We start from the raw sequence: 14,584 nt of genomic DNA on the forward strand, positions 1-14,584 counted from the left end.
CGATGGATTCCATGATTTGTCCATTTTGCAAGCCTGCGCAAAAATTCGCTGTACGGAAGCCATACGGATGCCATACGGATGCCACACGGATACATTTGTCCATAAAAAACGCATCCTCGCATTGAATACGGAACAGTGTTTTGGGAAAATTACTGCGTATTACGGCCGTAAAATACGGACCGTATTTCCCTACACTGAGTGTGACGCCGGCCTAACTCTGAAGGGGGCAGCCCTGATTGTAGCTCGCAGCTGCTGGGACATCGAAGCCGATGAGTTTTTTGCAGGGTGGATTTCGAGGTGAATATGTCTCCGCCCGTGTGCGCTAACAACGTGGGCCGTGTGGACGGGGCTTTGCGTGTGGAATGAGTATGGCTATGTGGAGTGGGCAGGGCTATGTGGAGTGGGCGTGGCTTGATACCTACACACACATACATACACTCAGCTTTATAACATAAACCATGGAAGTTTGTACATTGCATTTATTCTCATAAAAAAGGTGGTGAGTGAAGAAGTTAGTATAATTGTGCTGTTACTTTACACAGAAGTAGAACACTAAAGTCCCTTTATTTCAAATCAGGTAGTTGATGCTTTCAAAGTTGGTGGGCTTTGATGTGGTGGCTTAACCCTTACCCAATCTGAGTAGACCCCATAGGTCTGATTTGATACTCAGTTGCTACTGTCTTGTTGCTCCCACTACAGGAAATTGCCCACCTCAAGTATTTGCCTGCAAGAACCGTCAATGCATTGTAAAGCAAAACCCAGAATGTGACAGCGTTCGCGATTGCAAGGATGGATCAGATGAGAAGAACTGCAGTGAGTTGGCATGTCAAAATTGATAGTAAATTTGCCCCATTAAAATTTCAATTTTTAATAAGCACATTTTTATGATTGATAAAGCTTATTTATACCACATCTCCAGATAAGTCTGGCCCATCTTATGCATATGTATGCCATACAGTTGCAAGTTTGCCAGATTAGGAAGTGTCACGTTCGGCGGCTGTGCTGTGGGAATGATGGAGTCTGGGCGTATAGAACAAAGTTTTTATTAATAACTAACGATTTTTGGCGACAGACTAGTGCCTTTTTCAAGATAAAAAGCACAAATATTTCCTAGATTTCCTCGTAAATGTCACTTACTAACTTCCATTGTAAAACATATATTGTATGTTTTTGTTTCTGAAGGATATTCTGCACTAAAAAGTATAAGCCTAGAGCAATTCTTGCAGGATAAGACCAACACAACACAAATCTTTTTGGATGAAAACGGATTTCGGATTGTGACACAAGGGAGAGAGGAAACATTCCCCTATATTTCCCTAGAGACCTTTTCGTCTTGCCTTCTGCCTGGATCCATTACTCCTTTTTATTTAAAAAGATGTATGGGAGTGACTATCTCCTGAATGTGATGTGTAAGGGGCTTTACTCATTTGACTATTAGTTATTCAGTGGTGACTGCTTATTATGTCCTCCTTCTTACTGTTCCTTTAGACTGTGGTACTCGACCTGCAATGCAAAAAGCCAACAGAATAGTTGGCGGGTCAGATGCTTCAAAAGGAGAGTTTCCATGGCAGGTTAGCCTCCGAGAGAACAATGAACACTTCTGTGGAGCCACCATAATAAGTGCTAAGTGGCTGGTGTCGGCAGCTCACTGCTTCAATGAGTAAGTATAGCTGGATTTTAGATCTAATTCCAGCATTCTTTTATTTCAAAGAGAACAAGTCATTAATTGCAACTATATAATAAGTGTGTATGATCTGGTAAGGGCATGTTCCTAATGGTGATTAGGCTCTATTCCCTTGCTTTCGACGGTAATGAAACCTATTTTGCTATTTCTGTGGTAGAATGTTGTGGGCATGCTCCTTGAGAAGTGCAGAAGTGTGGATGCATAGATATACCATTCATTATCAATCATGAAAAAAATCTATTGTAAGCATCGAAAATGGCACCTACAGGATGATATTACTCAATACTTTAAAAAGAATCTGTCTGCAGGCTTTTTGCCATGTAATCTGAAAGCAGCATGAGGTAGGGACAGAGACCCCAATTCCAGCAATGTATCACTTGGTTTCCTGGGTGCAGCAGTTATGGTAGAACCACAGGTTTCTCTCCTGCAGATCTCCCAGAGTTTAAATAACTCGCCTACAGCACAGCTTTCTGTGTACAATGTATAGTGACAGAGCGCTGCTAATCAATGCTGGGAGCGTGGTTGGACTAGGAGGCACGAGGCCAGTTGTCCTGTAGTGATAATCTCCTGCTGATAAAACACTGATTGTATTGAAACAGCAAAAACAGAGACTACTAAGTGACACATCACTGGAATCAGAGTTTCTGCTCCTACTTTATGGTACTTTCAGATATTACATAACAAAAACCTACTGACACGTTCCCTGTAAAAGGATAAAAACTTTCTTTATACAAGACATCCCAAAGCACCGATTACCTTAACCCCTTCACCACCTTCAGATTTTCCATTTTTGCATTTTTCTTTTTTCTTTTTTTGGTCCCCTTCTTCCCGGAGCCATAACTTCTTTATTTTTCTGTCAATGTGAGGGCTTGGTTTTTGTGGGACTAGTTAAACTGTTGAATGACACCATTGGTTTTACCAAATAATGAACTGGTAAACAGGAAAAAAATTCCAAGTGAGGTGAAGTTGCAAAAAACTGCAATTCCACAATGGGTGTTTTTTTTCTTTTGTTTTTTTTTACCCTGTTGAGGTTTTATTTACCATGTAAAATTGACCTCCTATTATGATTTTCCATGCCATTACGAGTTTGCAGATACCAAACATGTATAGGTTCTTTTATATTTAACTGGTAAATAAAAAATCCTAAATTTGTAAAAATAAATAAATAAATAAATAAATAAATGTCACCATTTTCCAAGATCCCTAGCGTCTCCATTTTTCAGAATCTGGGGCTGGGTGAGGGCTTATATTTTATGCACCAAGCTGATGTTTTTATTGATACGATTTGAGGATAGATAACAATCTTTTGATCACATTTACTGCATTCATTGCAATGTTGTGGCAACCAAAAAAAATGTACCGGTAATTCTGGCGTTTAGATTTTTTTTTTGTTACGCCGCTTACTGATCGGATTAATTCTTTTTATATATTGATAGATCGGGCGTTTCTGAACTTAGCAATACCAAATATTTGTATATATATATTTTTAATTGTTTTATTTTGAATGCGGCAAAAGGGAGGCGATTTGAACTGTTATAGAGTTTAAATTTTTTGAAAATCTTTTTTTATTTTTTGCTTGCTTCAATAGTCTCTATAGGAGACTTGAAGTTGCGATCTTCTGATCACTTGTGCTACACACAGTAGGCCTTCAGCCCTGCTATGTGTAGCTAAAATGTTCATCTGCTATGAACGCCGGCCTTGGGGCGGCATTCATAGCAGATCGGCAATGACAACCACAGGGGTCTCTTGCAGACCCCGGGTTGTCATGCCAACCAATCATGTAACAGTGGCACAGATTGGCGGTGCTAGTGACGCACTTCCAGCGTGGGCATGTTAAGTGCCACTGTCAGAAACTGACATTGGCTTTTAATATAAAAGCCATGGGTGGATTGCGATTCCACCTGCAGCTGTTAGGGCACATAACAGCTGATCAGATCAGCTGTCATGTGCCTGAAAAGATGCGGGCTCAGTGCCGGAGCCCACGTCAAAGAGGGAGAGGCGACCTATGACATACACATACATCATTGGTCATAAAGGGGTTAAAGAATCACTCCCATCAAAATGTTTATCCTCTTAATTTATTGCAATCATCATCTATCTACAGGTCCTTCTCAAAAAATTAGCATATAGTGTTAAATTTCATTATTTACCATAATGTAATGATTACAATTAAACTTTCATATATTATAGATTCATTATCCACCAACTGAAATTTGTCAGGTCTTTTATTGTTTTAATACTGATGATTTTGGCCTACAACTCCTGATAACCCAAAAAACCTGTCTCAATAAATTAGCATATCAAGAAAAGGTTCTCTAAACGACCTATTACCCTAATCTTCTGAATCAACTAATTAACTCTAAACACATGCAAAAGATACCTGAGGCTTTTAAAAACTCCCTGCCTGGTTCATTACTCAAAACCCCCATCATGGGTAAGACTAGCGACCTGACAGATGTCAAGAAGGCCATCACTGACACCCTCAAGCAAGAGGGTAAGACCCAGAAAGAAATTTCTCAACAAATAGGCTGTTCCCAGAGTGCTGTATCAAGGCACCTCAATGGTAAGTCTGTTGGAAGGAAACAATGTGGCAGAAAACGCTGTACAACGAGAAGAGGTGACCGGACCCTGAGGAAGATTGTGGAGAAGGACCGATTCCAGACCTTGGGGAACCTGAGGAAGCAGTGGACTGTCTGGTGTGGAAACATCCAGAGCCACCGTGCACAGGCGTGGGCAGGAAATGGGCTACAGGTGCCGCATTCCCCAGGTAAAGCCACTTAAAAGCAGCACTGGACTGTTGCTAAGTGGTCCCAAGTACTTTTTTCTGATGAAAGCAAATTTTGCATGTCATTCGGAAATCAAGGTGCCAGAGTCTGGAGGAAGACTGGGGAGAAGGAAATGCCAAAATGCCTGAAGTCCAGTGTCAAGTACCCACAGTCAGTGATGGTGTGGGGTGCCATGTCAGCTGCTGGTGTTGGTCCACTGTGTTTCATCAAGGGCAGGGTCAATGCAGCTAGCTATCAGGAGATTTTGGAGCACTTCATGCTTCCATCGGCTGAAATGCTTTATGGAGATGAAGATTTCATTTTTCAGCACGACCTGGCACCTGCTCACAGTGCCAAAACCACTGGTAAATGGTTTACTGACCATGGTATTACTGTGCTCAATTGGCCTGCCAACTCTCCTGACCTGAACCCCATAGGGAATCTGTGGGATATTGTGAAGAGAAAGTTGAGAGACGCAAGACCCAACACTCTGGATGAGCTTAAGGCCGCTATTGAAGCATCCTGGGCCTCCATAACATCTCAGCAGTGTCACAGGCTGATTGCCTCCATGCCACGCCGCATTGAAGCAGTCATTTCTGCCAAAGGATTCCTGACCAAGTATTGAGTGCATAACTGAACATTATTATTTGATGGTTTTTTTGTTTGTTATTAAAAAACACTTTTATTTGATTGGACGGTTGAAATATGCTAATTTATTGAGACAGGTTTTTTGGGTTATCAGGAGTTGTATGCCAAAATCATCAGTATTAAAACAATAAAAGACCTGACAAATTTCAGTTGGTGGATAATGAATCTATAATATATGAAAGTTTAATTGTAATCATTACATTATGGTAAATAATGAAATTTAACACTATATGCTAATTTTTTGAGAAGGACCTGTATATAATCATCTAAGGGTCACTTCCGTCTGTTTGTCTGTCACGGAAATCCCGCACAGTCCGGCGGCAAATTCGCCCTTCCCGACTCCACTCCAGTCAATGCCCCCTCCCTACTGCCCTCCAGTCAGTGCCCCCATTGCGGTTTAGCAGTCCGTTAAACGGACTGGGTTACACCACGGCATAACGCGGTGTACCACAGTCCATTAACGCTACTATTAACCCTGTGTGACCAACTTTTTACTATTGATGCTGCGTATGCAGCATCAATAGTAAAAAGATCTAATGTTAAAAAAAATAAAAAATCATTATATTCTCACCTTCCGGCGCATTTCCCGCTCCTCGCGACACTCCGGTCCCAAGAATGCATTGCGGCAATGACTCGAGATCACGTAGCGGTCTCGCAAGATGATGATGTAGCGGTCTCGCGATACCGCTACATCATCATGTGTTATTGCCGCAATGCCTTCATGGAACCGGAGCGTCGCGAGGAGCATCGCTAAACGCCTGGGTTAGATCTGGGGGCCGCCGGAAGGTGAGTATATATCGTAACTATTTTTTATTTTAATTCTTTTTTTAACAGGGATATGGTGCCCACATTGCTATATTCTACGTGGGCTGTGTTAGATAGTACGTGGGCTGTGTTATATACTGCATGGCCTGTGTTATATACTACGTCTCTGTGCTATATATAGTTACATAGTTATATACTATGTGGGCTGTGCTATATACTATGTGGCTGTGCAATACACTACGTGGCTGGGCAATATACTATGTGGCTGTGCTATATACTATGTGGCTGTGTTATATACTATGTGGGCTGTGTTATATACTACATGGGCTGTGTTATATACTACGTGGGCTGTGTTATGTACTATGTGGCTGTGCTATATACTACGTGGGCTGTGCTATATACTACGTGGGCTGTGTTATATACTACGTGGGCTGTGTTATATACTGCGTGGCCTGTGTTATATACTACGTCTCTGTGTTATATACTATGTGGGCTGTGCTATATACTACGTGGCTGTGTTATATACTACGTGGCTGGGCAATATACTATGTGGCTGGGCAAAATACTATGTGGCTGTGTTATATACTGCGTGGGCTGTGCTATATACTACGTGGCTGTGCTATATACTATGTGGGCTGTGTTATATACTATGTGGGCTGTGTTATATACTACGTGGGCTGTGTTATATACTACATGGGCTGTGTTATATACTATGTGGGCTGTGTTATATACTGTGTGGGCTGTGCTATATACTATGTGGCTGTGCTATATACTACGTGGCTGGGCAATATACTGCATCGGCTGTGTTATATACTACGTGGCTGTGTTATATACTACGTGGGCTGTGTTACATACTACGTGGTCTGTGTTATATACTATGTGGGCTGTGTTATATACTGCATGGGCTGTGCTATATACTACTATACATATTCTAGAATACCCGATGCGTTAGAATCGGGCCACCATCTAGTATTATATAGCACTGTGTCCTTACAATTGGCTTTCTACTCTGTCAATTTGTCTCTTTTCTCTTGTCTATGTATAAACAGGAAGTCTTTTGGCTCTATAACAACTTGTACAGTCATGTCCAAAAGTGTTGGCACCCTTAAAATTGTTGCAGAAAAATGAAGTATTTCTCCAAGAAAATAATTAAAATGATTTGTTATACACTTATTTCCTTTGTATGTATTAGAACAACACAAAAAAACTGAAAAAAAGGCAAATTTAACATAATTTCATACAAAATCCCGAAAATGGACCAGAAAAATTTTTTGGTTGCACACCTTTTGGAATAAATAACTGCAATCAGCAATCCACAAGCTTCTTAGACTTCTCAACTGGAATTTTTCTTCACTCTTTTATGCAAACTTCTGCAGGTCTCTCATATTTGAAGGGTGCCTTCTCCCAACAGCAATTTTAACATATCTCCACAGTTGTTCAATAAGATTTACGGTAGATCCGGACTCATTGCTGGCCACTTTAGAACTCTCAAGAGCTTTGATTCCATCCATTTCTGGGTGCCTCTTGAATAGTGTTGAGCATTCCGATACCGCAAGTATCGGGTATCGGCCGATACTTGCGGTATCGGAATTCCGATACCGAGATCCGATACTTTTGTGGTATCGGGAATCAGTATCGGATCCATATTACTGTGTAAAATAAAGAATTAAAATAAAAAATATTGATATACTCACCTCTCCGGAGGCCCCTGGACATCACCGCTGGTAAGCGGCAGCCTTCTTTGCTTAAAATGAGCGCGTTTAGGGCCTTCCATGATGTCACGGCTTCTGATTGGTCGCGTGCCGCTCATGTGACCGCCACGCGACCAATCACAAGCCGTGACGTCATTCTCAGGCCCTAAACTCCTCATTCTAGGAATTTAGGACCTGAGAATGACGTCGCGGCTTGTGATTGGTCGCGTGGCGGTCACATGAGCGCCAAGCGACTAATCAGAAGCCGTGACGTCATGGAAGGCCCTAAACGCGCTCATTTTAAGGTATCTCAGCCTCAGTGCCCTCACGGGGAGCACTCTCTCGTGGGGAGCGCGGCGCTGCAGCCTGCTTTCTCTCTCGCGCGCTGTCCCCTCTGTCCCACGCGCTCTGCTTTCCCGCTCTTTTCTGACCACACTCCTCTCTCTTCCTCTCCACCCCCAGCAGTCACATGGTCTCCTCTGTCCAGGGCAGAAAGTCCTCCCCCAACAACCCAGCTGTCCGACTAAGTGGTTCCAGGTAAGGAGCAGGGAAAGCAACCTCCTTTGGGCTCGTCTTCCTCTTCACCCCCTTACACCGCCAGTGCAAAGTGACCTTCAGCCCATCGGCCCTGGACGGCTGCGCTCCTTGCTTAAACGTTACATGACTCAACTGACTCGTTCGGGCTCCCAGCCCCAACTAACTCAACTCAGGAAGCTCTCTCTTACTTGCTCCCAGTTGGCCCCTCCTAACTAAATCCTATTGGCAAACTGATTCCTATATTATTCTATTGTGCTCCCCCTAGTTGGCTAATTCTAAATTCTACACTTTCCTTATGGTGCGGCCCCCAGACGCAGGACAGCGGGGTACTCGATACCGGGTCTCTCGGTTCTGAGAATGTCACGGTGGCCCGACCCGGTCCGTGGTCCTGCTAGGGGGCGCCCAATAAAAGGTGTAGGTCACAGTAAATAACGAGGACACAGGGTTGCGGTGGGTTCGGATCCGCTTCTGGTCGATGGGGATAGCCCGGGATCACTTTGTCGTCGTTCAGGTACTCGCTGGTCACCCTTGCTGTTTCGCAGTCGGCAGCTGCACACACACATGGTTCCGCCATCTTCCCAGCGTGGGGCTCCTTCTTGTCTTGGCTCCCGCCGTTGCAAATCAGGGGGCGGTTCTCCTCTGCTTCGGGGCAGGTCGTCATCTTGCAGCAATAGTCGGAGGGGGCGGTCGTCACTTTTGGCGCCGCTTTGATAGTCTCCTCCCATGGCATGCCCTTCTTCCTTCTCTGCGCTCCTCGTGGCGCTGTAATGGCGGCAGTTTTGGTGGGAATTTTTGGTGGCAAATAGCAATACAGTCTTTGCAATAAATCACGGTTCAAGCACAATTCAGTCACAGTTTCAAGGCACACATGACCTGATTCTTCAGGCTTAAGTAGATCCTGTTCGTGACGCCAAGCTGGAGCGGCCCCCAGACGCGGGACAGCGGGGTACTCGATACCGGGTCTCTCGGTTCTGAGGATGTCACGGTGGCCCGACCTGGTCCGTGGTCCTGCTAAGTGGCGCCCAATAAAAGGTGTAGGTGGTGGTGTAGGTCGCAGTAAATAACGAGGACACAGGGTTGCAGTCTCTTTACCTCTTTACTGAAGGCTTCGGCATCCGCAATCCAGAGCACTGCTAACAGGGCTGGCTGAGACCGGCCGGTCCGAAGGCACATCCAGAGTTCCCTTTGCAGGTGGAAATCAGTGCCTACCTACTAGCGACTGGGTGTTGTAGTACTTCCCTGCTGAGCACCACGGGATAGTCCTCACAACTGTCGTGTATGTTTCTGTTCTTTCTCTCCGTCCCCCAGATGATATGGATAGGACGCACCCGTATGACGGGGTAGGCCTGGAGTTATTTTATAGGGACCCTAGAGACGCCCCTCTCCCACAATTGCCTCCGTTGTCTTCATTAGGTGATTTAGGTGAGGCAGCGAACCTAAAATTAACTGCCCTGCCGTTGGTTTGAAGTAATGCGTAGAGCCCAATACTTCCTCGGCGTTCCGGCCACCAGCTACGCGCCTCAGTAGGATGTTGCCGATCTCGGGGCACGGCTCCTACTGGTTCTATCGCCTTTGTACTGTGATCTCGTTTCTCACTTCTCCACAGTATACTTCGCTTCGTGTCCTTTCTTAAGATGCCGCCGCAATGAAGTGCAGGCGCGGCTCCATAACGATCTGTCCTTTTCGCTAGGCCTCTGCCAGGATCCCACCCCTGACAGGGACCCCCTGGATCTTCCCAAGCAACGCTCTTCTCTCACTAGATGTTACCTGGGCAAAACCCAGTCAGCTTCTCCCTAACTTCCTATCCAGCCCCCAGTTTTACCAGAGTGTGAGTAGTGGCCTAATACATTGAACCCTTTGCTCCCCCTGGTGGCCGGAGTGTGAAGTGTAATGTGTGACTGTGATACCTGGTCAGATGAACTCCTTTAGTGCCATCAGACGTACCATCACTCCCCTTAGTGGCGGAGCGTCAGTACTGCAACGACCAGGACTCTGGGGCGCTGCACTTACATCACATAATTCAAAGAATATATGTACATTAGACATTATAGCAGCATTATAATAAATATGAGGTAATATGCATATATACAGGACATTACACAACGTAACATTACAACAAGAAATATATCAGTCCTTCAGGGACGTATGTAAGGAATGTGGGGCATGAACCAGTCTCTGTTCCCCCTTACATGTCCACAAGACACTTTCCCAGCAGCGATCAGGATCCTGCTGTGATATCGCTGGTCGTTGAACAAAGTTCAGAACTTTATTTGGTCGTCAGACCGGTGTGTATCGTCGTGTTTGACACCAAAAGCAACGATACCAGCGATGTTTTACACTGGTAACCAGGGTAATCATCGGGTTACTAAGCGCAGGGCCACGCTTAGTAACCCGATGTTTACCCTGGTTACCAGTGTAAACTGTAAAAAAAACAAACTACATACTCACCTTCGCGTCCCCCGGCGTCCGCTTCCCACACTGACTGAGCGCCGTAAAGTGAAAGTGAAAGTACAGCACAGCGGTGACGTCACCGCTCTGCTGTTAGGGCCGGCGCTCAGTCAGTGCAGGAAGCGGACGCCGGGGGACGCGAATGTAAGTATGTACTGTTTGTTTTTTTTACATTTTACGCTGGTAACCAGGGTAAACATCGGGTTACTAAGCGCGGCCCTGCGCTTAGTAACCCGATGTTTACCCTGGTTACCCGGGGACCTCGGCATCGTTGGTCGCTGGAGAGCGGTCTGTGTGACAGCTCTCCAGCGATCAAACAGCGACGCTGCAGCGATCTGCATCATTGTCGCTATCGCTGCAGCGTCGCTTAATGTGAAGGTACCTTTACTCAAATACATTTTGACAAACTACAGTCTGTCTATTTTATGTTGTTGAGTCAGCAGTGGGGTCATCCTTAGCTTGCTGCCATAGCATTACATTTTATTCAAAAGTCAGCAGATAGTTCGCACTGACACTAATGCACCCTGAGCCTGCAGGACAGCTTGAATTTCTTTGGAACTAGATTGCGCTGCTTATCTACCATCCAGACTATTCTGCATTTCAAACTTTCATCTTTTTTTATCTACTGTCCACGTCCAGAGAGATTCGGTACAGTGCTATGGATTGTAAACTTCTTGATTATGGAACATCAAGATCTCTTGAGATCGACTTGTAACATTGAGATTTTTTATATTTTTCAATAATTTTGTTTCTCGAGTCCTCAGACAGTTCTCCTCTCCTCTTTCTGTTCTTCATGCTTATTGTGGCACACCCAGACACACAATGCAAAGATTGAATCAACGTCTCCCCTTTCTATCTAGATTCAGGTGTGATTTTAATATTGCCCACATCTTTTAGCTGCCACAGGTGAGTTTGGACGAGGAACAAAGTTATTTTCCCGCAATTTTGGAAACGTGCCAACAATTTTGTCCTGCCCATTAGTGGGGATTTGTGTGAAATTATGTCCTATTTGCCTTTTATGGGGTTTTTTTGTGTTCTTCCAGTACACATAAAAGAAATAACCGTGTATAACAAAACGTGTAATTGCAATAATTTTCTTGGAGAAATACTTCATTTTCTGGAACAATTTTAAGGGTGCCAACACTTTCAACCAGAACTGTATGTGCATCAGTATTTACTTGATAAAAGGTAGCGATTGCTTCTTTGACTTTTTGTATACTACAAAGTTCTTAGGAATAAATCAGGGTTTTCATTAGTATGAGTCATCAAGGAGCAGGGGTGCCATTTACATTTCTGTCATTCAGTGTACCAACCTACTTGGCTAACCAGGGACAATATGATCAATCACCAGTTTAGGGCATCACTATATAATTGACCTCTGGTAAATACAGTAATGATATTTAACCCCTTAATGAACGCCGATGAGCATTAAAACGGCGGCCATTAAGAATACTTATTCCCTCATCGCCATTTTAAAACAGCAATTGGAAATAAGACTGTAGCGCCTCCCAGAGTCGGAAAATCTCCAGGGTCTCGGCTACCGGGGAAGAACATGATCAGGGCCAGATTTTCCAGTCCCCAATCATGTGATAGTCATTATTCAATGAACAACTGTGATAAAAAAAAAGTGAGTCTGCTGTTACAATGATTTCTCTCGCTTCTGACATGATATTCCCCGAGACCTTCTGATACCTTTGCTATCTCCAGGACCTACTGATCCGACGCCTGGCCCGGCTTCATCTTCCTGGGGAAAAAATGTTGGGCGCATACGCTGTGCGCCTACCAAGATCTGCCAGCCGGTACCCTGCAACAATACGCAATTTTTCCTATTGGTTCATTTTGATAACTGTGGCAGACCCTATTACAGGGATCACAAGGGATAAAATCCAGTGCCAGTCCCCTTAGATAAAAATTATAAAAATGTTAGAGTTGTGTTAGGGTTAGGGTTGAGGTTGGGGTTAGGCTACGTTCACATTTGCGTTGTGCGGCGCAGCGTCAGTGACACAACGCATGCAAAAACGCATGCAAATCGCAGCTTTTTGTGACACATGCGTCCAATTTTGGCCTGATTTTCGGCGCAAACAAAATGCAACATGCAGCGTCCTGTGCGCCCTGACGCTTGCGCCAAAAATGACGCATGCGTCACAAAACGCAAGACAACGCATGTCCATGCACCCCATGTTAATGTTAAATATAGGGGCGCATGACGCATGCGCTGCTATGCGTCGCCGAACCTGCGCCCGACGCAACGCTAATGTGATCGTAGCCTTAGAATTTAGTTTTTTTCAAAAGCAAAAAAAAAACGATAGTGTTCAGCGCAAGTGCTCGCTACCTGAGTTTCCATCAGGTGCTCAGGTATGCAAGGAGTATGGCGGATCCCCGCATGTTTTTTTTGGTGTCTAGCAGCAGTGAAACATGTTGAGCTCAACACTATTGATGAAATATTCAATATGACAACCTAATGTTATCAAATTTTGTGTCACACCTGTGGGTTCAAAATGCACACTATACCCCTGGATAAAATCTTTTAAGAGTGTGGTTTCCAAAATGGGGTCACTTGTGGGGGGGTTTCCACTAATGATTCCAGCTAATTTTACATTCAAAAAGTCACAATTTTCGCTTCTGAACCCTACCGTGCACCCAAACAGTAGATTTCCCCCACAAATAAGGTATCGGCATGCTCAGGAGAAATTGCACAACAAATTTTGGTGTCTATTTTCTCCTGTTACCCTTGTGAAAATAAAAACATTTGTGTCTAAAATAAATTTTTGGTGAAAAAAAATTAAATATTGGTGATGAGCGAGTATGCTTGTTACTCGAGTTTCTCCGAGCATGCTTGGGTGGTCTCCGAGTAGTTCGGCGTGCTCGGAAATTTAGTTTGTCGACACAGCTGAATGATTTGCGGCTGCTAGACAGCTTGAATACATGTGGGGATTACCTAACAAACAGGCACCGAAGTGCTACACAGTAAGTGCGACCCTTTTTCCCGTTACAGCGCCCCCTGGTGGTGGCTGAGCGCAACTGCTCCTCAGTTGCATTACATTATCACTCACCAACTACATTTTAAAGGGGAGTTCGCACTTGTTTTTTTTCTCTGGTATGGATCCGCTCCGTACTTTGGCGGACCAGGTGGCTAACCTTACTCAGATGATGTAGGAATTACCTGTGGAGCACAGGGCCTTGGTTACTTTTCAGAACCAGGTGCAGAGGGAGATGGCTGAGATGGTTAAATTAACCTGGGGGACCTCCTCTATCAGTAAGTCTGATGTGGTGACTGACGTGTCTCTGCACTCAATTGAACCTTTGGTGAAACTCCCTGACACCTTCTCTCGTGAGAGGGACAAGTTTCGCACGTTTAGGGAGGGTTGCAGATTATTGTTTTTCCTTAGACCCCCGATCTTCAGGGGATGAGAGTCAGCAGATGGGAATAATTATATCTTTACTGAAGGAGGGTCCGCAGTCTTGGGCTTTTTCTTTACCCCTGACCGCCACTGAGATAATGTCTGTTGATAAGTTTTTTGAGGCTCTGGGCCTCATCTATGATGAACCAGACCAAATCAGATTGGCAGAGGACACTCTTATAGGTCTATCGCACAGAAATCTCTCTGCTGAATGGTACTGTTTGGAATTTCGGAGGTGTCCTGGAACAACTCGACACTCAGGTGTCAGTTCCGGAGTGTCATTTAAAGGACACTCTGGCTCTTCATGCTCCTCCTTGTTCTCTGGAAGAGGCCATGACTCAGACCGTTTGCATAGATCGGAGGTTACTGGAGAGAGGTGTCATGCAACAGGAAGCCCCTCTCCTTCCAGTTAAACCGGAACCCTGACAATCTGCTGAGCCCATGGAAGTAGAGGCCATCACCTTCAAGGAAAAGGAGAGGAGATGTCGATAGGAAGGTAAATTTTGTTTTTACTGCGGTGCTCCAGGACATTGGAAGGACTGTCCCTCCTGTCCACCTACTCCCAAGCAGTCGGGAAACGCCTAAGTATGGGTAACTACCGAGGAGGTTGCCCAGACTCACAGGTATTATTTTCCTCATTCCTTA

The 14,584-nt window shown here is 44.6% G+C and overlaps 1 protein-coding gene across 1 annotated transcript in view; it reads left to right on the forward strand.

Annotated features, from left to right (window-relative positions):
• Positions 1-14,584, forward strand: part of TMPRSS9 (transmembrane serine protease 9) — a 346,177-nt gene that overhangs the window by 261,274 nt on the left and 70,319 nt on the right. The window contains exons 7-8 of the mRNA XM_077272649.1: positions 700-813; positions 1,489-1,660. Of these exons, the coding sequence (XP_077128764.1) occupies positions 700-813; positions 1,489-1,660 (286 nt within the window). The remainder of the gene's footprint in view (positions 1-699; positions 814-1,488; positions 1,661-14,584) is intronic.

This window comes from Ranitomeya variabilis, chromosome 1 (genome assembly GCF_051348905.1).
Source record: "Ranitomeya variabilis isolate aRanVar5 chromosome 1, aRanVar5.hap1, whole genome shotgun sequence".
Classification (NCBI taxonomy): Eukaryota; Metazoa; Chordata; class Amphibia; order Anura; family Dendrobatidae; genus Ranitomeya; species Ranitomeya variabilis.